Source organism: Podarcis gaigeae (genome assembly GCF_964106915.1).
Source record: "Podarcis gaigeae genome assembly, chromosome: 6".
NCBI lineage: Eukaryota > Metazoa > Chordata > Lepidosauria > Squamata > Lacertidae > Podarcis > Podarcis gaigeae.
Window position 1 is genome coordinate 95,201,166 of NC_139682.1, and position 24,066 is coordinate 95,225,231.

The window sequence follows — 24,066 nt, forward strand, 5'->3', positions numbered from 1 at the left end:
CACATGCAGCTGCTGGGTGACCTTGGGCCAGCCACACTTCTTTGAAGTCTCTCAGCCTCACTCACCTCACAGAGTGAAAGGGAAAGAAGATTGTTGGCCGCTTTGAGACTCCTTGGGTTAATGATAAAGCGGGATATCAAATCCAAACTCCTCCTCCTCCTCTTCTTCTTCTAGCAAATACCTTCAAATACCTTCCCTGGAGACCCTCTGGTCTATAAATCTCTGGATCGTAAAGCTCCCTACTGTGGTGAAAGGGGACAGCTAAAAGGAAAAATTGTCTGGAACTCTGGGTGGGGGAAGATACATCTGTAACGATCAGCTGTTATTGCATGTTGCTGTTCTGAACCTTGAAGGCTTCAGCCCACCTATAAATGATTGGCATTTAATCCCCTCCCAGGGGAATCTCTATTGAACAGAGATTCAGCCCCAGGTTCCCTTACCCCCTTTTCACTGGTTCTGCTGCCTTTCCATTATCCCATAACACCTGTTCTCCCTGCTCTCCACCTGTTTTCAGAACATGTTGATAATTATTCTTGCAGATGAGGGTAGGAATGAGAAGACTGGGTCTTAGCATAGGATTCAGAAGTCAGTTCCTGACTCAGATCTGGATAATTTATAAACCACACACACACACACACAGAGAGAGAGAGAGAGAGAGAGAGAGAGAGAGAGAGAGAGAGACCTTTTAAAAAACCCCACACAGGCCATGTGGTTTGAATTACAGTCATACCTCAGGTTGAAGTAGCTTTGGGATGAATATTTTCAGGTTGTGCTCCATGGAGACCCGGAAGTAACAGAGCACGTTACTTCCGGGTTTCGCCGCTTGTGCATGTGCAGAGGCTCAAAATTATGTCATGCACATGCGCAGTAGTGGCGAAACGCAACCTGCGCAGGCTCACAGTCGCGTGTTACGTTTGCCTCAGGATGCAAATGGGGCTCTGGAATGGATCCCGTTCGCATCCAGAGGTACCACTGTACTGTTACTGATGCTGCTCTCTGTATTGTACTTTTAAATAGGGAAGGGCAAGATGAAAATGCTTAATACAAGTTTTATTATTTCTCTTGGTGTCATCTTGCCTACTTTCCTTGCTCCATGGTCAGTGATGCTCCCATCCTTAGATTGCTTTGACTCCTGGATATTACTATCATGAGAATACTGTGCTGAGAATCCTCTCTGCCATGCACAGTATGCTCCAGGGTGGGGGTGGAAAGGGCAGGATAGGACCCAGAGTGGGGTGGCAGACTGTAGGTGGTGGTCTACTGGCCAATTGCCAGGAGACCACCTAGAGCCTGAAGGTTGTTGAGATTCTTGCAAATGATGTTGACACAGCATGGCTGTTAAACAAGCGTAAAATATTCACTGTGCGTCTTCATTCTGTAAATCTAAAACAGGCTGGTGGACAAGAGGGACTTTGATTCTTAAAAAAGAGAAACAGGTAGACTACATAACAATGAAGTTAGCCCACCCCTGATATGCAACACATTCAAGTCATGCAGGATGCTCTCCATAAACAGTTTCTGGTATTTTAAAGTGACAAGGGAAGGGTATTATCTATACAGAATACCCCCAGAAATGCCATTTTTGGATGACAACCCATCCCACCTTAAGGTGTGGGAGAATGACTAGGGCAAGCCTTTGAGAGGAATAAAATGCATTACATCAGCTCTCCACCTGTTTTCAGAACCTGGTGGTAATTATTTTTGTAGATGAAAGGAGGAATGAGAAAACTGGCCGATGGTGTAAGAAAGATGGCAGAAATATAAAGGGGAAAAACACAAGTCTCATAGCTGGCACGCTGGCCCTGTAAGGCTTCACCTAATACATCCAAGCCACAGTCAGTATTGTTGGAATGTGTGTGAACAAATTGGTTCATGGCTTTGCTCTTAGTGCGAACGTGCAGGAGTTTTGGATTCCTGCACAAAAACTTCAAGCAAACCTATACGGAAACAAAATCAAGTGCAGCACATATCTGGAAGTCCTCCAAACAAGCTTCTAAGCAACACTAGGGTGATAAAATCTCCTTCCCTTTGGGCTACTTTATGTTGTCTCACAAACTTACCTCATGTTATTTGGGGAGCGGGGATGCAAGAAAAAGAATATCACTAGCTATATTTTACAGACAATAATAAGACTAAAATCAGAAAGATTCCCTTTTCTCCTTAAAAACAGGGGTCTCGTTATGTTGTTCTTTTCCGTCTTTATTGTATTTTTTAAAAAAGAAAGTGAGGAACTGAAGCACAGAATTAGCAGCCCTGGGTTTGGAAACGGTGACCTGAAATTCCCTCCCACATAAACTTTAAACTTCTTTGGTCAGCTGCCAGGGGCTGAGGATATAAATGCAGAAGCTCCCAGGCAATGGCTTTGCCATCAGCTTTCCTGCCAGTCACTCTCTTTCCTTCCTTCTCTAACCAATCAAAGCACTGCCTGGCTCCCATCCAGGGAAGACTTTGGGTGACAGAAGTACCTAATTGAGAGGGTCTCCCCAGAGGAACTCTCCAGAGGAACAAGGTCATATGCCTTGGAGGCTTCCAACTTTCCTCTCCTGTGCAGCTGTACAGCCCAACAGCCATTCTGAGTAACCCTTTGTGTTTCTTGTCAGGTTGCCCACCTATAATGCTTGCAAAGGTCCTGCATCTGGCAGACCCCAATGCACGGCAGGTGGACCACATTCAGCTTGGGGAGTTGGGTTCCATGTCATGTTGGTCTGCTCTGGAGATATTTCTGAGGAGATTTCACCCCTCCCATATCCAAGAATCTCCTGATGAGTCTGCTGATTCTCCAGAGAGGAGGAGCAGTGTTCTGCTCTCTACTTATTCTGCTCCAGCACCACATCAAAGAGTCAGTCAGTCAGTCAGTCAGTCAGTCAGTCAGTCAGTGTGTCGGAGAGAGAGAGACTGAGTGTTACAGATCGTGTGTATAGATAAGGTTGCTGCTAAGAGCAGCTGCAGACACTCAGTGTAGTGCAGCATTCATTTATGCTTAGACCTCATTAAGCTCTGTATATAGTTGTATGATAGTTGTAGATAGAATAAAGAAGTTATTCTACAGAGCTGCTCTCCGAGTCGTTTATATACTCTGCTAGACTCTGCTATACTCTGCTGTGCGACGACTGTCTTCTTGTGGAAGTGAATCCGGTGCTCACATCTCTAAGCTGTGAGTCTACAGCACTTTGACCTGTTCCTGTGCAGAAGGTGGTCTCTGGAAGTGCTACCCAGCTCGCCTAGCCCAGTTGGGCTGAAGTGGATGAGTCCAGTTGGTGGCACTGGCTCAAGGGCGATGCTGGCAATTTCCACATAAGTGCTTGGCTCAAAAAGAGCTGGTGGGGTTTTAAAGCTGCTGCTGGATTATGTGACTTCGAACTGTAGGTAACAGGCCAAATCGTTTAATGTTCCTCCATCTAAAAAGCTAGCTGTCAGGGTTATAACGTAACTTTTTCTCTAATCTGCTAACCCCCGTTCCTGGCCTGAAATAATACTTTCTAGAAACAGTTTTGCCATATCAAATCCTGCAGTGTGAACTAAGCCTGAGCATTAGAGGTTTCAATCGAGAGATCTTTGAACCTTTCTGTTCTACAGTTCCTTGCTGTTTTAAGGCTGGTGGAATATGTTGTGTTGCATGTCTCAAACACAAGCCATCCTCACATACAGCATATTTTGAAAAATCTGAAAACGCTAACAAAGGGTCTCTAGAAACAGAAGCTAGAAAAGCACCTCAGGAAAATCTGAGCTAAAAACACATCATCTTCCCCCCAAGCTCCTCCTTGCAATGCTGCCCCGCCCCCAAAACACATTCCTATAATTATCACATAATTAGCAGGAAATGAAACAGGAGGACTGTAGAAAACAGCTGCATGGCATAAAAAGGCAATGAAGAGTTCTGAGAAGTTCGGGCCAGAAACTTTTGGCCCACCATTAGAAACGCAGCTCACCCGTCATTTGCACAGTGGCTCTTTTTCTCCGAGCCCAGTAAACTTATTGTCTTTGCCAATGGCCTGGGATGGCAGGAAGGATGGGGCCTGGCAAATGGCAGGTGGACTGAATTCAAATCAATGGACCACAAGTTGTGCAGACCAGGAGGGAACTGTCCTAGAAGTCTTCGGAACAGTCTCCTTAACCCACCTGGTGTTTGTGGACTGCCATGGTGGTAGGCATTGGTCAATAAATAAATAAACAAATAAATTTATTATTTGTACCCTGCCCATCAAAGTCTGGTCGATATTGCTTTTTAATTATTATTCTAGGGCTAAGAAAAGCAGAATTCTCCCCTGCACCAATTTTTCTTTATTAATTTATATATTGCTTTATATACCAAAATGGCTTCAAAGTGGTTTACAACTATAAAATCAATACATAATTAAGATACACAATAAAAGTAATTTTTTTTAAAAAAACTGTTAATACAATAAGACCAGTTCAGGGGAATGCCTGCCTAAACAGGTGTATTTTCGGGAGCCGAAAGAAATCAACACGGATGGGTCGTCTCGCATTTTAGCAGGGATGGCATTCCTCCACACTGGTGCCACCACTGGAAAAGCCCACCCCCGTATTACCACAAGATGATACTTATGAGATCATGGCAAAATCTACCCTGGCCCCTTTAGCTGACAGTGGTGTTCTTACTGGGCAGTGAGGAAGAAGATGGTCCAGAATTATTTGAGGCTTTGTGTGTAAGTAGCATCACCTTAAACCAGCTCCGTGACTAATAGGCAGCAAGAGCAGATCTCATAATGTATGCCCAATAAAGGAGCACCACTTGTGAGTTCTGCAAAAGCTGCAATTTCCAGATCATCTTCAAGGGAAGCCTCACTTACAGAGCATCATTAAAATAGCCCAGATGTGAGGTTATCAATCCACATGTAACAGAGGCCAAGTTCTCCTGTCCAGGAAAGGGCACAGCTGGTGCAGCAGCTGAAGCTAATGATAGGTGCTCTTCAGAGGGAGGGCAATCCCAATTGTACCTTGGGCCCACTTACCCACAGGGTTCAGCTTCGGCCACTGTACCACTGCACCCAGATACTGGTTCAGCTTAGGCACCACCTCTGCCAACTTGGTTTCATTGGGAAAGCAGAGCTGAGCTTCATCAACCTTCTCATGATCACTCCTAATGGCCTCATATAGCATTGGCCCAAATGCAGACACGTCCTGCCCCACCTCTAATCTCTGGAAGCACTGTAAATCAATGCCTCCCATTCCCAACCCATGGAGATGGTTCAGGGAGACAGCACATTCAATGGTGTCCAAAGCAGCTGACAGATCTCACAGCAGCAGTAGGGCTCTTCTGAGGGTCTCTCCCTCAAAAAAAGGGCATCTGTCAGGGTGGCCAGGGCCAGTTCCAGGCCAGCTCCAGGCCTGAACCCAGACTCACAATCTGTTTCCTCCAAGAGTGCCAGTCTGTTAAACTAGGAAGCCTTCGTGTACTCCAAGGGTGCCCCCCAGCGGCAGCAAAGCCAGTATTTTCTGCTGCTTTGACTCTTTCAGCAGGGCTTGTTTCACAAATGTTTCGAGTTAGACTCAGCTGCTGGCTCTATAATCCACAGACCCACGCTGAGGGGGTGATGAACCTCTTAACCACAACTTAGCACTTAGGCAGGAAATCTCATCAAATTAATATTTCTAGTTTTGCACAGTCTTCAGGAAACTGAATGTGGTGAGTGACAAAACAGGCGGCTTACCCAAGCTACATGGTGAGAGCATGTTCATGCGAAGCCGTTTCATGCTATGAGGTAATCCACAAAGCTCCACAGGCACTGTGATGAGCCTTCCCTGGTCCAGATTCTACTCAGAACGCTTGAGATCACAGGGAAGCAACAGGCACCACAAGAACTTCAGCATGACTTGAAGTTTGCTCAGCAGTTGGGCTTCTCAGTCACCCCGTGTTAAGACTGTGCACAGTATAGCTTTTTAACATTCAAAAAATGCTACACTAGGTTATGTAGCCCAACCTGAAGCAAAACAGGAATCCAGAATTCTGCAATTCATTCTGGAAATGTGGAAGAGTCTGGTTCAATCCGTGCAGTGAATTTTGCCAAGGCTATGCTACTCCTTCCCCCAGGAGGTTAGTCTAATCCCTATACTAGAGGTTTCCCTAACTATCTTTTGAGACTGCCTTGCTTTTAATGCCCTTGGTCTTGTCTCTTGGGTGCTTGCCCTGCCCTGGCTTTTATTGTTCTCTTTTATATGTCATCATTACGCTGCAGCCACTCAGCCGTGTTGCTTGCATTTGTATTACATTTCAATGTTATTTTTGGACTCTATCTATTTTATTCTGGGAGCCAGTTTGGAAGCCTATGGGTAGAAAAGCAGTCTAGAAATACTAATTCTATATATAGATATATACTATTCCTGTAAATGTTGTTGTTGTTGTTTTAAGTTCTGCATTACCACCGCAGCAAACAATTTCAATCAAGGACTAGCAGAGAGACAAGGTCTTTGAAGGCAGTAAGGGTGAGAGTGAGGAATGGTATGCACTCGTAACTAAAGCAGGGAGCAAGGTGGGACATTTGAAATGATGTCCTTCCTGACCTCCTCTCATGGTGATCACCAGCAGGCTTGTGACCTAATGGATATCACACGTAGAACTGGTTGCAGGAATAGGCATCTCTAGGCAGGGCCAATGTGCCTGGCCAGAACAACTAAGGCAGCTTGAAAAAGAAGAAGAAGAAGAAGAGTTTGGATTTGATATCCCGCCTTTCACTCCCCTTCAGGAGTCTCAAAGCGGCTAACAATCTCCTTTTCCCTTCCTCCCCCACAACAAACACTCTGTGAGGTGACTGGGGCTGAGAGACTTCAAAGAAGTGTGACTGGCCCAAGGTCACCCAGCAGCTGCATGTGGAGGAGCAGGGAAGCGAACCCAGTTCACCAGATTACGAGTCCACCGCTCTTAACCACTACACCACACTGGCTCTCGTGATCATGATCACGTAAACTGCAGTGACCACATTAACACACACACACACACACACACACCTCAAAGCAGCACTCCATACAGATCAGCCCCACTACACAATCTATTGCAGATCACAAAACCTGTGGAACTCCTGCAAGAGACTACACGGAGACTTGTCCCCGGTAAATACTGGATTTATTTTAAGAAACTATGGGGAATTTACACATGCAGGTGTGTCAGAAAATAATACCACTTGGGCCACTTCCCACAAATATCCAGTGCCTGCATTTGGTCCAATGCCAAACTGTGGTTTACTGCAGCCTTACCCAACCTGGCGCCCTCCAGTGGTTTTGGAATACAATTCTTGTCGGAACATTTTATCATATGTGGTTGGAATGTAAGAAAGTAAAAAAAAAAAAACTTCTGGGAAATGATATATAATGAGATGAAAAAGATGTTGAAATATACATTTCTAAAAAAAACCCAGAAGCATTTTTACCAGAAGCAAGAGTATTGTTGGCTCAGGAATGGAAGCAAGAAGAAATACCGACGAAAGAAGAATGGCAGACAAAATTAATGGACTACGCAGAATTGGATAAAATGACAGGAAGGATTTGAAACCTGTGGGACCAGAGATTTACAGAAGATTGGAAGAAATATAGGAATTATTTGAAGAGCAACTGTAATCAACAAATTACGTTAGTAGGACTACAAGAAGTTTTGTAAGGAGAAATATAGCAAAGAAGAGAGCTATTAGTTATGAGATTTAAATGTAATAGTGAAAATAAGAACTGTAAATTAAGTGAATAGATTGGAAAATTTTCAGATGTGATTGATGGATGTAAAAAAAACTGTATAAGATGTAAAAGTATGTTTAATTACTGTTGAAAATGATATGTTGAAAACTAATTTAAGGTTTTTTTTTTAAAAAAAGGAATACAATTCTTGTCGGTCTCAGCCAGCACAGCCAGCATCAGAGATGACTCCAGCTAAAACATGGAATCACAGAATCTCAGCAGCAAGAATACTTATTGCAAAGTACTGGAAGACACAAGATCTACCCACCCGGGAAGAATGGCAGATGAAGGTGATGGACTACATGGAACTGGCGGAAATGACTGGCAGAATCCGAGACCAGGGAGAAGAGTCGGTGGAGGAAAATTGGAAGAAATTTAAAGACTATCTACAGAAACATTGTAAAATTAATAATGTTAGAAGGATGTTGGAATGAAGTTATGTGGCTTTAGCAGAAAGGTTATAAAGGTTTAGAAAAAAACAGACTGTTAATTGGTGAAAGGAGGGAAAGTAAAGTTATATTAATATTAAGATAAATTACAGGACAAAAATTGGAAAAGATGGAAAGGATTTGCTGAAATAGCTAACCGAACTAGAATACAAAAAAGGGAGGTGTGAGGAGGTCAAGGAAACAAGCAAATGAAAGATAAGTTATGGGGAGATTTGTTGTGTTTTTTCTGTTTTTCTTTTTTCCTTTTTTCTTTTTTTATTCTTTTACTTACTGTGATGTGTTGTTTTGCTTTTGTTTAATATGGTGTGTTTACTTTTGTTTTTTGTAGCCCTTAAAACCTTAATAAATATTACTTTAAAAAAAAAAGAATCACAGAATCTCAGAGCTGGAAGGGACCACAAGGGTCATCTAGTCCAACCCCTTGCAATGTGGGAATCTTGTGCCCAGTGTGAGACTCAAACCCAGAACTCTTGAGATTAAGAGTCTCGTGCTCTCCTGTCTGAGCTATCCCAGGCCCAGGAGGGCAAAAGTGTATGGTTCTATTGGCAGAGCATCAGACTCTTCATCTCAGGGTTGTGGGTTTGAGCCCAAGCTGGGCAAAACATCCCCGCATTGCAGGGGGTTGGACTAGATGACCTTCATGGTCCCTTCCAACCATAGGCGCCGACTCCATGGGGCCTGAGGGGGCCCGAGCCCCCTCAAAAATTCGTTTGGGGGGCTCCGCCCCCCAATAATTTAAGAAAATTATTAGTTATATTATGCTTTATAAAATCACAAAATTATGTTGGTATTTTTTATTTTCCTTGTTTGACGATATTTCCCTTTATAATACATTCAGTAATGAGTTAAAACAAATAATTATTACGGTAGTAAAAGAGGCGGCATGAGTAGTTTTGCTCGGTGCGTGCGACTGGCCCAGCCCCTCTTTCCTTTTCCTCTCTTCTGCTCTCCCGACGGGCGCCTGAGGGAGAGTTACTTAGCGGTTCTGAGGAGCCGCTGTTGTTTCGGCAGGGGAAAAACCGCCGCCCGCGAACCGCCGAGCTCCCTCTCTCTTTCCAGCCTCTCTCTCTCTCTCTCTCTCTCTCTCTCACGCTATGGCCAAGGAGGAGGAGAAGCCCTTCAGCCAGTCTATGGCCGAGTGGCGGAGGTTCATCTACAACCCCAACAGCGGCGAGTTCCTGGGGCGAACGGCCAAGAGCTGGGGTGAGGAGGGCGAGCGAGCGCGCGCGTGGGGAAGGGAGGGGAGGGGGCGGCCGGCACGAGGGGCGGTGGGAGGCGAGGCGGGCACTTGCCTTGCCCACCACGCATCTCTCTCCTTCTCGGTCTCTCTCCCTCCCTCAGCTGGCGAGGGGGCCACGAGGCGGGCGGCAGCAGCAGCAACGGGCCGGGAGCGGCTCTTAGAAAACTTCCCGGGGCAGGACCCCGGTATGGGCCCCCCCAATATTTTTTATAAGTCGGCGCCCCTGCTTCCAACTCTACAATTCTATGATTCTAAGGCTGCTTTAGTGTTCCATGATGAAGCCTTGGGCTTATGCACTCCCTTTCCACTTTTCCTCCACCACCACAGTCACGAGGAGCAGGCTGGAAGCTTTTGCTTCCGTTTTAAGATAACTGCATTTTGTGGCCATGTCTCAAGGCAGTCAAGCTGTGGCTAGTCTTAATTATGGCTTGGAAGACAAAGCCAACTTCAAATTGTGGTTTCAGATCCTGGCTTGTTTCCTTCAACCATAGTTAAGACAAACCACAGTTCTGAGTTGCGACATAACAACAAATCACAGTTAGTCAAAAATGGAAACTGAAGCTTCGTGTTTCCTCCTTGTGGCCACTCGGGAGAAGGAGCACCTAACACGAAGCCAAAGTTCAGAGCTGAACTCAGCCAGGGGCCATGCTCAGAAGTAATACTACAATTTCTCTCTGCACCCAGAGGGCTCCCACTTTGCTCCTCTTTTAGCTGGGGAAGGAAGCAAACCACAGAGTAGCACTGAATCCAAACCAGTTTTTGAGGTTTGCTTCTCCTCAACAAACCTTGATCAGGAAGCCAAGAACAAACCTTGATTTCAGATGATGGCTTGTTTGGCGAGAAAGGTTCAGATGTAACGCTAAGACAGCCACTCTGTGGTTTGTTCCATCACTTTTGAAAACTTAAAAATGGTTTATAACTGTTTTTTTTTTTTTAAGTCAGCTTGTTTTTAACTTCAGACTTGTCTCAATGGTTGTGATGCTTTTACATTTTAAGTAAACGGCTGAAAGCTATTTCTTTTCAATTAAGCAGCACACAAATTCTGTTTTGATAAAATAAATAAGGAGGGAACAAAGTGGGGGGACTTGAGCTCATGCCCAACACAGTTAAACAAGCCACACATTAGATTAGTGGCTTGAAAAACAGAATTTCAAGTCACACTGTTTTACAGGTCAGAGGAGGGGCAGGGATGTCTTCACCCGATGCCCATGAGCTGCCACAGACCTGTAGCCAGTGGGGGCTAAGGGAGCCCTGCCCACCCCACCCCCCCAAAAAAAGGTTCCCTGCTGCCGCTCGCCCATTTCCTTACAAAGAAATAATTAAATCAACAGGAAGGCTTTTGCCTTCCTTTCTTAAAGGTAATCCAATCCCCCCACCCCGGCCTAGCATTCATTAAACTATACCTTTCTGCCTGCCTATTTTATTCTTTGCTCATAACTCTTATTTGTACTTTTCACTGCGCAAGCCAGTTCGAGTATATTTTTGGAAAGGCAGAGTGAAAATGATGTGACTGAATGAATGAATGAACATCTGCATTACAGACCAGACTGCGTAACTTCACCCTGGAGCTCAAATTAGTTTGACCCCAAATGCCCAGTTCTGTACCTCCAATATTCATCTGTAAAATGGGAAAATATCTCTGCTCACATGCACACCAGTTGTGATTTAACTGCTCAAGTTGCATGGCATGGCAACCTCTGACAGTTGCATCAGAAACCACACAGTTTCCCTGCTGAACCATTGGGCAACACCCCCTGGATGAGGCCATAAGAACCAAAACAATTATTTGGCAATAGTGTTTGGTGATGAAGGAGTTGTTTGTCCCTCCACCCACCACTGGCATCAACCTGTCTCTAAGCTTCAGGCACCTGTGTGCGTGTGATGCAGAAGAATCCAATTTCTGGCAGAGAGGGAATTTTTGTAGTTGCAGCAGCTGGAAGCATGGTTAAAACTCCTGACATGCAAGATGCACACACACTATACATTTAAAGCACATTCAAAGCACAGTTTTCCCCTCACCCCCCCCCCCCAATAGAATTCTGGGCACTGTAGTCTGTTAAGAGTTGCTTGGAATTGTAATTCTGTGAGGGTTAAACTACAGTGCCTAGAATTCTTTGATGGAAAGAATGTGCTTTGAATGCAGCTAGTCTTTTCTGGTGCTTAAGAAATAAGCTTCCCATGATAGTTTGGAATGAAGCAGCATTGCTCTGGTGTTTTTTGAGCAGGAATGGGCAGACTTTAGGGTTGAGTGGCTGACTTTGGTGGTGTTGTTGTTGTTCTTTACTAGAATACCACGATCTTTCTATCAGAGACAAGTGTAAAAGACACACAGTTAGAATTAAAGAGCAGGACACACGGTGAGTCCGGGAATTTATTTTCAGTACCAGAGCTAAATGAGCTCAAAATCCTTTCACACCAAATCCACTTCTAGTTGGCTTTCTTCATTTCAGCAATGAATTTAGGTGAGAAAAGTCATTTTGTGGTTGCCTTGTTAAACAACTGCAAAGTCAGAAACCTTTGCTCATCTACTGCAAATAACCCTGAAATCTACCAGTAGTTCCCAATCTACTTTCTGGGCACCTGGGTCAGGAAAGAAAGAGAGAATTCTCTTTCTTGCACCAATTTCTGCTGCTGCAAAGGGACAGTGGAACTCAGAACCAAGTAGAAACCTGCACTCTCTCATGGAGGCCCATGACAAGTAACATCACTGTCTCATTAATTCCATGAAAATCTAAAGAACTTCACATGTGAAAAACCCAGAAAGATTCAGAGCCTTCCATATGTCATATATTCCAATGGTCCCCATTTACCTTGGACAGTGTATATTTTCTGATAAAGATGATAAGATGCATCCATATAATTTTGTTGGTCAAAACTATTGGGCTGAAAGGGTTTAAACCTATACCTACTTATTTGGAAATAGGTCCCAGGTGATCTCTGTGAATTCAGCAAGACTCACCCTATAAGCTGTTTATTTTAAAGTTATGTTTTTATTATGACTTTTCTGTATTGGATCAGATTGTTATTAGGTGTATGATCTTTGTTGTCTATTTTCTTGTTTCTTCAGCTTGTAAACCACCTTACGCATAGCAATATAGAAAGGCAGGAGATAAATTAAAAGGGAAATGGAAATGAAATACCCAGGCCAGCTTCAAGCCATGCATAGTGCAACAACTCTTGTTGATTTGAAACTGTTTTCCTTGTAAGTTAAAAAGCTTTCCTTGCTCTGTAGCGCAGTACATGCTTCAGCAATGTGAGCAATGTGTAGAACACAAGGAAGAGCTGCATTCAGCACTCATTCTTGGTGCTTTATCAGGAGTATCCACCAGTAATCAACTACTCCCATTTTCATCTGTGAAATGTTAGAGTGTAAAATATGCTTGCTGTCAAGGTGCTTCCAGACCAGAGCTTAGTACTGCAAACTGGTCATTCAAGATATTGCAAACAGGCCGTTGGCATGACACTTCCCCCCCCCCCCCACTTATTGGTTATCTGGATTCATTGGGTGGAGCGGGGAATACTGGTTGGCTTTTTGATGCTGATGGCTTCCGATCTGTGTAAACGCTGCAAAAAAAGTGTTCGTACGCATGAACAGCGGGGGACGCAGGTGGCGCTGTGGGTAAAACCTCAGTGCCTAGGGCTTGCCGATCGCATGGTCAGCGGTTTGAATCCCCGCGGCGGGGTGAGCTCCCGTCTTTCGGTCCCAGCTCCTGCCCACCTAGCAGTTCGAAAGCACCCCTAAGTGCAAGTAGATAAATAGGTACCGCTCCGGCGGGAAGGTAAACGGCGCTTCCGTGTGCTGCACTGGTGCTGGCTTGCCAGAGCAGCTTTGTCACGCTGGCCACATGACCTGGAAGTGTCTCTGGACAGCGCTGGCCCCCGGCCTCTTAAGTGAGATGGGCGCACAACCCTAGAGTCGGACACGACTGGCCTGTACGGGCAGGGGTACCTTTACCTTTACCTATGCATGAACAGCACCAAACCTACACCAAACACCCATCTGGAGGTACTCTAGGAATAGAAATTTGCTGGACAGTCCGGTTATTCATCAAGTCAGAAAGGTGAAGCGAGTAATGTATCAAGGGGTTCAAGGGGAACCACAAAAGAATCAGGAAAATTGACTCGGATCATTCTGAATACAGAGTTGAAGAGCTTTCCAGTTATTAGTTGCCAATTTGCCAAATTTAGAATCGTAGAATCATACAACTGTAGAGTCGGAAAGGACCACAAGGGTCGCCCTACAATGCAAGACTCTTCTGCCCAACTGGGGCTCAAACTGCCTGCTCTACCTACTGAGCTATCCTTCCTTCCTTTCATTTCAGAGTGGGTGTGGCAAACAGAACAAAAGCTTACTTTTGCTTCACCAGGAAAGGTGAGCATTCTTAACAGTCCGACCCTCTGCCTATCTACTGTGGCTCTTTGTGGCCAGTCTTGGCCCCTCCCTACCCCCACCCAACACTTTGTCGAAACTTCTTGAAAAGTAGTGGGCAAAGGGTATCTGTATTTGTTCAATATCTCCCGGGGTGGGGCACGTTAGATCGATAAAATCTAACTTCAAGTACCACCAGCGCCATCCCTCGGGTCCAGCTGGCAATCCCTCCAGCCTAACTTGAAGGAAACGCGAGCGTCGTCGGGCGCTCGGATCCCGCGCATCTTGGTTCTCGAGGGCGTCTGCCTCCTCCCCTGGCCCAGCCTTCGCCCCCTTCCCTTCCCAGCGCACCTCCCGCTTACCTGCGACCACGGCTGGGTTGCTCTGGCCGCCCTCGGGCTTCAGCCACGCCTCGACGGTGAACTCTAAGCGGGGCAGCTCGGCCACCACCCCCGGGCGCAAGAGCAGCTGCTCCCGCCGGCCCGAGAAGTAGAGCGCGGCGACGGCGCCCGGAGAGGCAGGCCCGGCTCTGGCGCGCGCGCGCCGCGGGAAGGGGCTGCTCTCGCCCCACGTGTCCTCCACGCTGCTGCCCTCGGCGCTCCGGGCGCGCCTGGGCTGCCCCGGCGCTGCCGCCGTCCGTCCGGGACGCGGGTAGGTGGCGTCGGGGCGCAGCGGCCGCGCGGCAGAGCGAGTCCTGCGCAGCCAGCAGCGCTCCCCGTCGTGCGACTCCGGCGTCGGGCTCCCGCCCAGCAGGCCCGCGGTCGCCACCAGGAAGGCGGCGGTCGCCACCAGCGGCGTCCAGGCGAGACGTGCCATCCTCCGGCGCGCACCTTGGGGGCAGCCGCTTCCTGTCCTTGGGTCCGTGCCGGTCCCTCGGTTCCCTTTCACATGGGTCGGCTCCGGGCGCGTCGGTGGCTGCCGGGCTTCAGCTGCTGCAGCCCCTCTGCTCCGAGCGCCGGAGAGCGGTCAGGTGCATCGCCTCGCCCGGCCAACTTCTCCCCCGAGCGCCCTGCGCAGCAGGGTCCCAGGACCGAGGGGGCCCTCAAGGGCTTCCTTGCAGCATCCTCGACGCCTCGCCTTGGTCCAGCCGCTCGCCCGCTTCTCTCCGGTGTCGCCCTGCCTTCCTGCTCCGTCCGGAGGTCCCAGGCGGCCGAGCGCCGTGAGCTGCCCTCGTTCCCGGAGCTCAGCTTGCGCGGGGCACCCGCTTTCTCGCGTCGTGGCCACCCCAGGTGCGGCTCTCCTTCGATCCCGCTGGATTCCTGCGAAAGAGAACGGGAGGCAATAGGAAGAAGCGTGCGTCTGGAGAGCTGCTCGCTCTCGGCTTTGTTTGAAGAGGATTGATGCTGCTGCTGATGGCCAGTCTCATAAATTCTGCACATCACTCCACCTCCTGCCTTTCTCGGTGCCCCCTCCCCCCTCGCCCCCGCCTCCCGTCATCCTCTCTCTCCTCCCCGCGCGCTCGGAGAGATGCAGGGTGGTACCCCTTGGGGATGCCGGGAGTGGTTTCGCGACCGGATCCCATTCACTCTTAGAAGCACTACCGGGCTCGGGTGGGCTTACGCCCAACTAAATAAGGTCAGCCACTGAAACAAGTAGACCTTACTTCCGAGGAAGCGTAGGCGTGTGAGCTGCTTTTCACGTTACCTTGGCCTTGCTACCTGCGTGGCAGCCCGTCAGTCCCAATCCAGCGCCTCCCTTTCCCCTTCCGATCCCGCCGATAAAGCTCCAATGCTACGCACAAATCACTTGAGGGTAAATCCCATCCACCTCTATGATACTTATTTCTGAATCAACATGCCCATAGGATCGGGCTGTGTGACATTAAACTCGGTGCGGACTACTGCATCAACATGTTCAGGATCGGGGCTTTTGGAACCGAAGTCGTCTGAATTTAGGGATTTCCAAACGCAGCATCCCAACCTTACACACATCCACGTGAAAGTAAGTCCCTTTAGTTTGCGTGGAACTTAGTTTCCCAGCAAAACCTTGATGCTGAACACAGCATTACGTGGAAATCCGTGGCTTCTGAGTAATATCAGAACCGGGATGCCCGTGACGCGGGAGACGATCCCTCCAACACGTTTGCTCTTAAGCCAGACCCAGTGCAGTTCATCCGCTTGACACTTGTGCGCATTGCTGCACTTCTAACCCGAAGCGACGTCCGAGTAAAACCCGATCGGGCGCTTGGACTCGCGTTCGAATTCGGAGTCTCCACTTCCAGGTTCCCGACGCGTTAAGCAAAACATTGAAGGAAGAAGCCTTGTCATTGGCTCCAGGAGGGTGTGGATATCGCTCCCGAAATGGATTTGGGCGGGACTCCAGTCGACTAAAAGAGGGGTGGGTGAGTGCGCTTTGGAGGGAATAGGTTAATATTATAATTTGGCTACCGGCGGGGATCAAGAACCCGCCGGCTTCCTCAATTTGGGGCACTGCGTGGTAGCTTTAATCTCCTGCGAAGCTGGCCCTACGAATGATTAGGAAAGGCCCTTCCCAGTGCGCCCACGGGGGCGGCAGGCAAAAGGGGCCCTTGCGCCTGGACGGTATGGGCTACTAAAAAGACAGAGGCAGATGATGTTGAGCTGCCTTCGCCAAGTGGGCGCCCTCAGAGACTGATGGGAGTTGTCCAAACACCTGGAGGGCGCCCAGTTGGCGACGGGTGTTTTGTGCAGGGCTGGGGAACCCGTCGTCCCCCGGACGTCGCCGGACTTCCAGCCATTCGAGCCAGAGGCGAAGATCCAGCTACATCTGGAGGGCCCCACGTGCCCCACCTCTGCCTGGGGCCTGCGCGCAAGAAAGGAGCCGATTCCAGGCCTGCTCCTCCTCGCGGAGGTTTCCCTGGTCGGGGCTGCGACCCAGTCGGTAGACAGACCTCGTGCTTAGCAGTCGGGGCGCTTTGCCGCGCGTTCCTAGTGCGCCACCTCAGTGCTGGACGGGACGCGCAGCAGCGCACCGGCTCTTCCTTCCGCGTCTGCGGGCCAAGCGGGGCCTTCTGCCGGGATGCGCCGGGCGGCCCGGGCCTCTCGCTACGAGCCGGGCTTGGAGCCACGCCGGCGAAGGGACCCCTCGAGGGACCTCCGCGCCATCCGAAGCCACCTCCTCCTCCCCGGGTCTAAATAGGGGGAAAGGGAGCAGGGTTGCCGAGTTACACCCGGCGCTTCTTCAGGCTGCCAGGTGGCGAGCAGGGAATGCAGAAGGAAAGGGGGGGGGGGTCCGGAAGGAGAGCAAGCGAGATCACCTCGCTCCCTCCCACCCCGCACCGCGGAAGGACCCCAACCTCGAAGTAAGAAAAGCGGGTCTCGCAAGGGCCTTTTCCCGCTTGGAGTAAAAGGAAGCGACAGCGACAGGGGATCTCCGCGATCGCCCACCCTGCGCGTCTCCTCCGTCTCACACCCTTCTCCATTCTTGGCAGCCCCGAAATTGGGAAGAGGGTGGCTTGCTTGCTTTCTTCTTCTTCTTGCAACCTCCTCCCCCGAAATGGGGGTCCTTCTCCCCCCCCCCACGCTATAACGCATCACCTTCCTAGCTCTTCAGCCCCCACCCCTCAGCTTCTCCCCATCGCGCCCTCCAAGCCGGGAAGGGGAGAGACCCACAGTATCTAGAACCTGCAGGAGGCCCCCCCCTCACTTTTATTCGGTGAAAGTGGCTGCGCGAGAACCTTTGCACGCAGAGAGATCCAGCGCAAAGGTTTGGGCTCTCCCCGCTCTGCTTTTGCATTTTCTTCTCAAATGCATCAGCCACCCCGACCTCTTCTGTGTGACATGTGCGGGAAAGGTAAGCTATACAAAAGTCCGATCGGCGTGAATTCAGAAGATTGGGAGCGGGTGTCAAATTTTATTTGAAGCCTACCTGCCCCCTAGCTTCCCCGTCCCACACTTACCCCACACAGATCACCGCCCTCGCAGGAGACACACAAGTGGATTTTGAGTTTTTTGGTGTGTGTGTTTTTAAAAGCGTATAAAAACCCACCCGCAGTGCCAGAGGGAAAGACTCGCTCCGTGCCAAAAACAACCCATTTAATGGAGGGGGGAGAGACTTTAGAAAGTTGCTTATTTGTTTATGAAAAGCCCACCTCCCACCAGTGAGGGTCCACAAAGGCTGGTAGGAGCTGTTTTGAAATCTCAACGTGAACTTCTCTCTCTCTCTCCCCCCCCCCCCCTTTAACTCCTTTCTTCGCTGCAAAACACTATCTGTGACGATCAGACGAAAGCAAAGGTTGCCAGCGAAAAGCTGGGAGTGGGAGGCCCTTCTAGGGTACAAGCTTTCAAATCAGGAAAAAAAAGGAAGAAAGAAACTTGGAGGGAACGGATTTTAAGGAAGCACAGCAGGCACTGCCTGGGGAAGAAGAAAAAAAAGATATTTATTTATATTAAGTTGGGGTCGGAGTAAGGGGGGGAAGTGGGGCTGACACAACTTGTTGGAAAAGCTCAAAGGATGAGGAGAGGGAGGCAGAGAACTCAAAGCAGGAGCGGGATCGCCTTGGATGCAGGTAAACTTATAAAGGAAAAGGCACTGGAAGAGACGACTGGATAAACCGCCAGAGAGAAGGGAGAAAACACAGCACTATGAGGCAGGGCAAACAAGGACAGAAAGAATATTGAGCTGGAAATCGGAAGATCTGGAAAGAGAGGAGGATCTAAGCACCACCAGGAAACCTCTGGTGAAAACATACAGACAGCAATCCGGAGAAACACACACAGGAATATTACAAAAAGATGGTTGCAGATTTCGTTCTTTTCAGAGAAAATGCCCACTCCCTCTTTGAAGTCAGAGAGACTAGATCCAAAGCATCCTCAACGTGGACTGACACGGAGGAAATCCATTTAGGAACAAATTGTGTGGTTTAGTAGTGAAAAGTGTGAACTGGAAAGACACCCCCCTCCACCCCATTTCAAATCTCATCTCTGACATTAACTCAAGAAAGGGCCTTTGGGAAGTCACTGGGCCTAAGTCTCCCCTGTGGGGAGGGTGGCTTTAAGAATCACTGAGGCACCGTATGTGACATGCCTTGAACCCAACACACCCACACACACCACAATGGTATACGTTGCTGCGTATTATGTTTGTTTCAGTCCCTGCTGAAACCTCAGGCAAACTGGGATGGTCTGGGGGGAACATTGGCTGTTTTCATCAGCATCACTAAAACTGATTTTAAAGTGTCCTGTTTTTGTAAGGGCATTTCCACATGTGAGACATACATCAGTATTTGTGTGATTCTTGCCTCTGGAAAACATGCCCTGGTAGGAATGCGCCATGTGGACGCATGGAACATGTGGACTTTCCATGCTGCATTAACAAAATCCACACATGTGCACAAACAGGAAAGAAATAACAGTGATTCTGTGCAAGTGCTCTGCGCTGCGTGGGGCCAAGATACATCTTTAGTGGTTTTTTTATGCATCTGCACTTGCTTTTTGCAAAACATCGGTGATGTTCAGAAGTGATGCATTCCAGAATTAAAGGCATTCTTATCATCACTTGTGAAAGCTCCGTCAGTCTCCCAGCCTCAAATTCTCCATCTATAATAAGGGATTAATTAGTAAAGACTTGTCTCTCAGGGCTGTTTGGCAGGAGAAAGGCCATCAAGATTGCAAAGGATTCTGCCTGGGTGTTGGGAGTTCTCCACAAACCATTTAAGAATCCCAACAAATAATGCAAGATCTGAGATGTTATCAGTTTGGCCTCTCCTTAATCAGCTACCTAACAGACTGTTTCTTGCATGCATCGGAGAACTGCAAACATGTATTGTCTAGGAAGGTATACCAAATTGCCCCCTGATAGCACGGTGAGCCAAGTTTGCTGTGAAATGTGGTATGCTTGGTTTATCTGGCAGGCCCATCGTGTTCCTTATTTCACACTGTGAAGGTTATTAACTGCTCTTCTCAATCATCATCATCACAGCACAAAAAAACCAGGATACCTGCATTGAATCACAGGGGTTGAACTAGATGACCCTGGTCCTTGCAGCCACAGCAGGCACTGTGATTCTGCAGTGCTTTGACTTCACCCCTGGAGGCGCACTCCATTACGTTTCAACATACAGATGCAACAGTCCTACCCTTCTTCCACATGGAATGGATGCTTCTTCCACTCCCCATTTCATCTACCCACAAACCCTGTGACATAAGTTAGGCCAAGAGATAGTGAATGCCACCCAGTCAGTTTTATCACTAAGTGGGGGCTTGAACCCTGGTCTCCCAGGGTTCTTGTCTGACATCTTTGCCATAGACTGAACTGCAGAACTGGTGGTGCCCAGATTTTGATGAATGAATGTTATTTTATTCTTGTAGAGCTTTGCCAAAGGTCACCTCAACCTCCAAAGGTTCTTCCCATAGCTTTGCAGGCCAGATTGAAGAAGGCCATGAACCACTCAGAGAGCTCTGCTGGGAGGCACGACACATACTCCAGTTGCCAGGGAAGTGCTGCTTCTTTGCAGTCACCATAGAGGAGACTCAGAAATGTTACCTATGTTTGGTCAGATTTGCACTGAGCTTTCTACCCCTTGCCTACCTGTCCTTACCTCTCCCTCGCTACTGCCTGTTTTTAATGCGGATTTGAAGTTGCTTGTGACGCCCACCTCATCCAAAGGTTCAGCCTGCATTTCTCCATACTGAATGTAGGCGAGGAAGTTCTAACTTGAAGGGAGGGGGCAACAATATGAGTGTCCCAACAAGCACCAGCCAGTAGTGCAGATGGGAAACATCAATATAGATTTCGGAGGTATGAAACTGTAAGCAGTCGTGCGCTGACAAAAGCAAACACAGGAACCCACGTATGCATTCATATCCTGGTGTGGACACAGCCCAGGCCCTGCTCCCTAGAAAATGCTCCCAACTCTTCTGTGCTGTGCAGATGTGCAAAAGTTTCCTTAGCAGACAAGCTGCTACTGTGCAAAATGTCCCAAAAAAGGGAGGAGGTTTGGAATCCAACGAATTTGAGCATTGCTGTTTTGTTTTTAGCCTCCTTGTGCTTCCTAAGCTACTGCTGATTATTTCATTTTATTTATTTTAAATATTGCCAGACTGCTTTTCAGGGCAGAGCCCTCACAAGAGAGCTTACACAGAATAAAATATAATCATGTAAAACAACAGTCTAAAAAAACTTAAAGACCAGCAACGCACCATTGCAAATTGGCGAAAGCAAATTAAAAGCAGCACTATGATTCCTTCGCTTACTGACCCGTCTTCAAACCAGTATCTCAGTGAAAAGCAGGTTGAGGTGTGTGGGTTTTCAAGGCCCATTTAAAAGTTTGCACTGGTGGGGCCATATCCATACCAGCTGGGAGGGCGTTTCATAATTGGGGGCCACCACCAAAAACATGGAATCTTCTCTCCTGCCCAGTATTCTGACAGTTCTCTTTTCTCTTCTCCCTGTTGCTATCATCACCTCATTTCTAGCTGTAAGGTTGCCAGACTGCTTGGTGTCTGTCTGTCTGTCGGTCTGTCTTTTTTTTTAACAGGAGAGATGATGGGCCAAACAAGTTCAATAATTCTTCCAAATAAAATCATACTTGGCTGGAACAAGGTGATCCATCGTCTGAGTGTTCATGTAAGGCAAAGAAAGGCCCCCATGTGGCTGCAAAATATTGTGGTGACTTGTAAATTCATGAATCAGCTACTTCACAGAAATAATCTCCAGCATATTTTTATACTACACAAGTAAAAGTCAAGGTATCCTCCCAGTCCTGGGTTATAGTTCAGTGGGCTGTGACCAGGAGGAATATAATCAAAGGTGTGAACAATGGAGTGTTAATTGTCTCCCTTAAATATGGAGAGCAGACCTAACTTTGGGTCGTTAACCATCTGTTGTCCTTTTATTTTTATTTCATAAAATTTATATACTACTTGATTGTAAAAGAAGAAACCTCAAAGAGATTTACAAAAAATAATCATTAGTAAAAACAATTAAAATATTCAGGAAATTAAAACCAGCAATAAACAAAAAACATATCAGCGTTCCAAATATCTGGATGCAATTTCCCAGCACTCAATCCCAGAAAACGGGAACAAAATGACAATCCCAGAACATATGCCAGTAAGTGACCTTATTTAGGCAGCACCATCAACGCAGGTGGCGCTGTGGTCTAAAGCACTGAGCCTCTTGGGCTTGCTGATCAGAAGGTCGGCGGTTTGAATCCCTGCGACGGGGTGTGCTCCTGTTGCTTGGCCCCTGCTCCTGCCCACCCAGCAGTTCAAAAGCACGTCAACTGCAAGTAGATAAATAGGTACCGCTCCGGCGGGAAGATAAATGGCTTTTCTGTGCACTGCTCTAGTTCACCAGAAGCGGCTTAGTCATGCTGGCCACATGTCCCAGAAGCTGTCTGCGGACAAACTCCAGCTCCCTCGGCCAGTAAAGCGAGATGAGCGGCACAACCCCAGAGTCATCCACGACTGGACTTAATGGTCAGGGGTCCCTTTACCTTTATCAGCTGTTAGACCAGCCTTTCTCAACCTTGGTCCTGTTTGCTAGGGGTGATGGGAGTTGTAGTCCGACAGCATCTGGGGACCCAAGGCTGAGAAAGGCTGTGATAAACCCTAGACCCAAGAAACGGGTGTGTCAGTGGGTGTTTTCTAGTCATCTCCTCAGGGTTTCTTTGTGAGGGCCCATCATCAAGCTGTGGGAAGGAGAGAGGGCCTTTGTATGGCTTGACAAGAGATTTCCCATTCACTCCTCCCTGTCAGTCTACGCACGAAGAGCATGGAACAAATATACTCATGGTGTCTGAGCCAACAGCGAGTAGGTGCAGAGGATATTTGGCGGCCCCAAGGCAGCAGGGGCAGATTAGCCTGCTTGGAAACTAAAGTGGGGGTTGGGGAGTGATAAGAATTACCTGGGTCTGTTGTTCCTGTAAAAGCAACCTCCACTCTTTTTAAACATGTGCAGACATGCGCCCAAGTTTTGCCTGGTGTGGAAAATGAAATTTCAGATTTGGTCAGCAGAACCGATTCCTCCTCCCTGTCGTTCTGAGGCACTTAGTCTGAGGTGTTATCTTCTTTCCTTTTGGCTGCTCCACGGAAGACTTTCCATGGCATGTATGAAGTAACATTGGAAGACGTCGTAGCAAGATCCTTATTATTTAGTGCATCAAGTGCCTGGAGGTCCTCCAGCCTAGTTGGTAATGTTTCTTCTGACATCAGGGAAAAGATTAAGAGGCGCGCGCGCACGCACACACACACACACACACACCCAAGTCTGAAGAAATATGGCACAATTAGCAAGTGAGGATTGGCTGAGAGAGAGAAAAGGAAAGAGTGGTTGCGCTTAATGCGCTGGCTGAATGGAAAGTGACTGCTCTGCCTGGTGTTATGAAACCTTGTGCATGTACATTGGTTCTGCTCCATGTTGGAAGCAGATTTTTTCTTACTTGTACAGGGGGCATCTGGGGGCAAAGGCAGGGCTCCCCCATAGCTACACAAGCTACTGCTAAAGTTTCCTTCCATGGAAAGTCTCTCTCTCTCTCTCTCTCTCTCTCTCTCTCTCTCTCTCTCTCTCTCTCCCCCCCTCTCTCTCTCTCTCATCCCAACACACTCATCTCAATTAACTGATTAACAATAAAAATAAACATCACAAAAGCACCCCCATGGCAAGTAGGAGGCCTTACCATAACGGTAAAGGTAAAGGTACCCTTGCCCATATGGGCCAGTCGTGTCCGACTCTAGGGTTGTGCGCCCATCTCACTTAAGAGGCTGAGGGCCAGCGCTGTCCGGAGACACTTCCGGGTCACGTGGCCAGCGTGACAAAGCTGCTCTGGCGAGCCAGCACCAGCGCAGCACACGGAAACGCCATTTCCCTTCCCGCTATAAAGCGGTACCTATTTATCTACTTGCACTTAGGGGTGCTTTCGAACTGCTAGGTGGGCAGGAGCTGGGACCGAAAGACGGGAGTTCACCCCGCCGCGGGGATTCGAACCGCTGACCGTACGATCGGCAAGCCCTAGGCACTGAGGTTTTACCTACAGCGCCACCCATGTCCCCTGGCCTTACCATAGTTTTAGGGTTTTCCAGCCTGAAGAACCATTGGTGACATCTTGCATGCATATTCATTCATTGCACACTGTATCTGAGGGCCAAAAACTTCCAATCTTGCTTCCTCCCTCTATGAGGCAGACCGCTTTAATTCTCGCTGTGGGTAGGGCCACAGTTGTACACCCAACTGAGCCACGCTCAATGCACAAAAGGGTTAAGAGAAGCCCACAGGTGGAGGCCTGCAGGCACAAACATCCTCTACATACTTTTAGTCTTTGTTTCTGGGCCTAGTTCAAAGTGCTGGTGTTGACCTATAAAGCCTTACACAGCTCAGGACCTCAGGACCTTAAGGACCATCTCTCC

General features: G+C 48.1%; 1 protein-coding gene across 1 annotated transcript in view; it reads right to left on the reverse strand.

Moving 5' to 3' along the window:
- The window catches only part of PAPPA2 (pappalysin 2), a 116,203-nt gene extending 101,098 nt beyond the window's left edge, over positions 1-15,105 (reverse strand). Inside the window, exon 1 of the mRNA XM_083743735.1 lies at positions 14,104-15,105. Within this exon, the coding sequence (XP_083599861.1) occupies positions 14,104-14,557 (454 nt within the window). The 5' untranslated portion in view covers positions 14,558-15,105. The remainder of the gene's footprint in view (positions 1-14,103) is intronic.
- Positions 15,106-24,066: the final 8,961 nt, after the last annotated feature.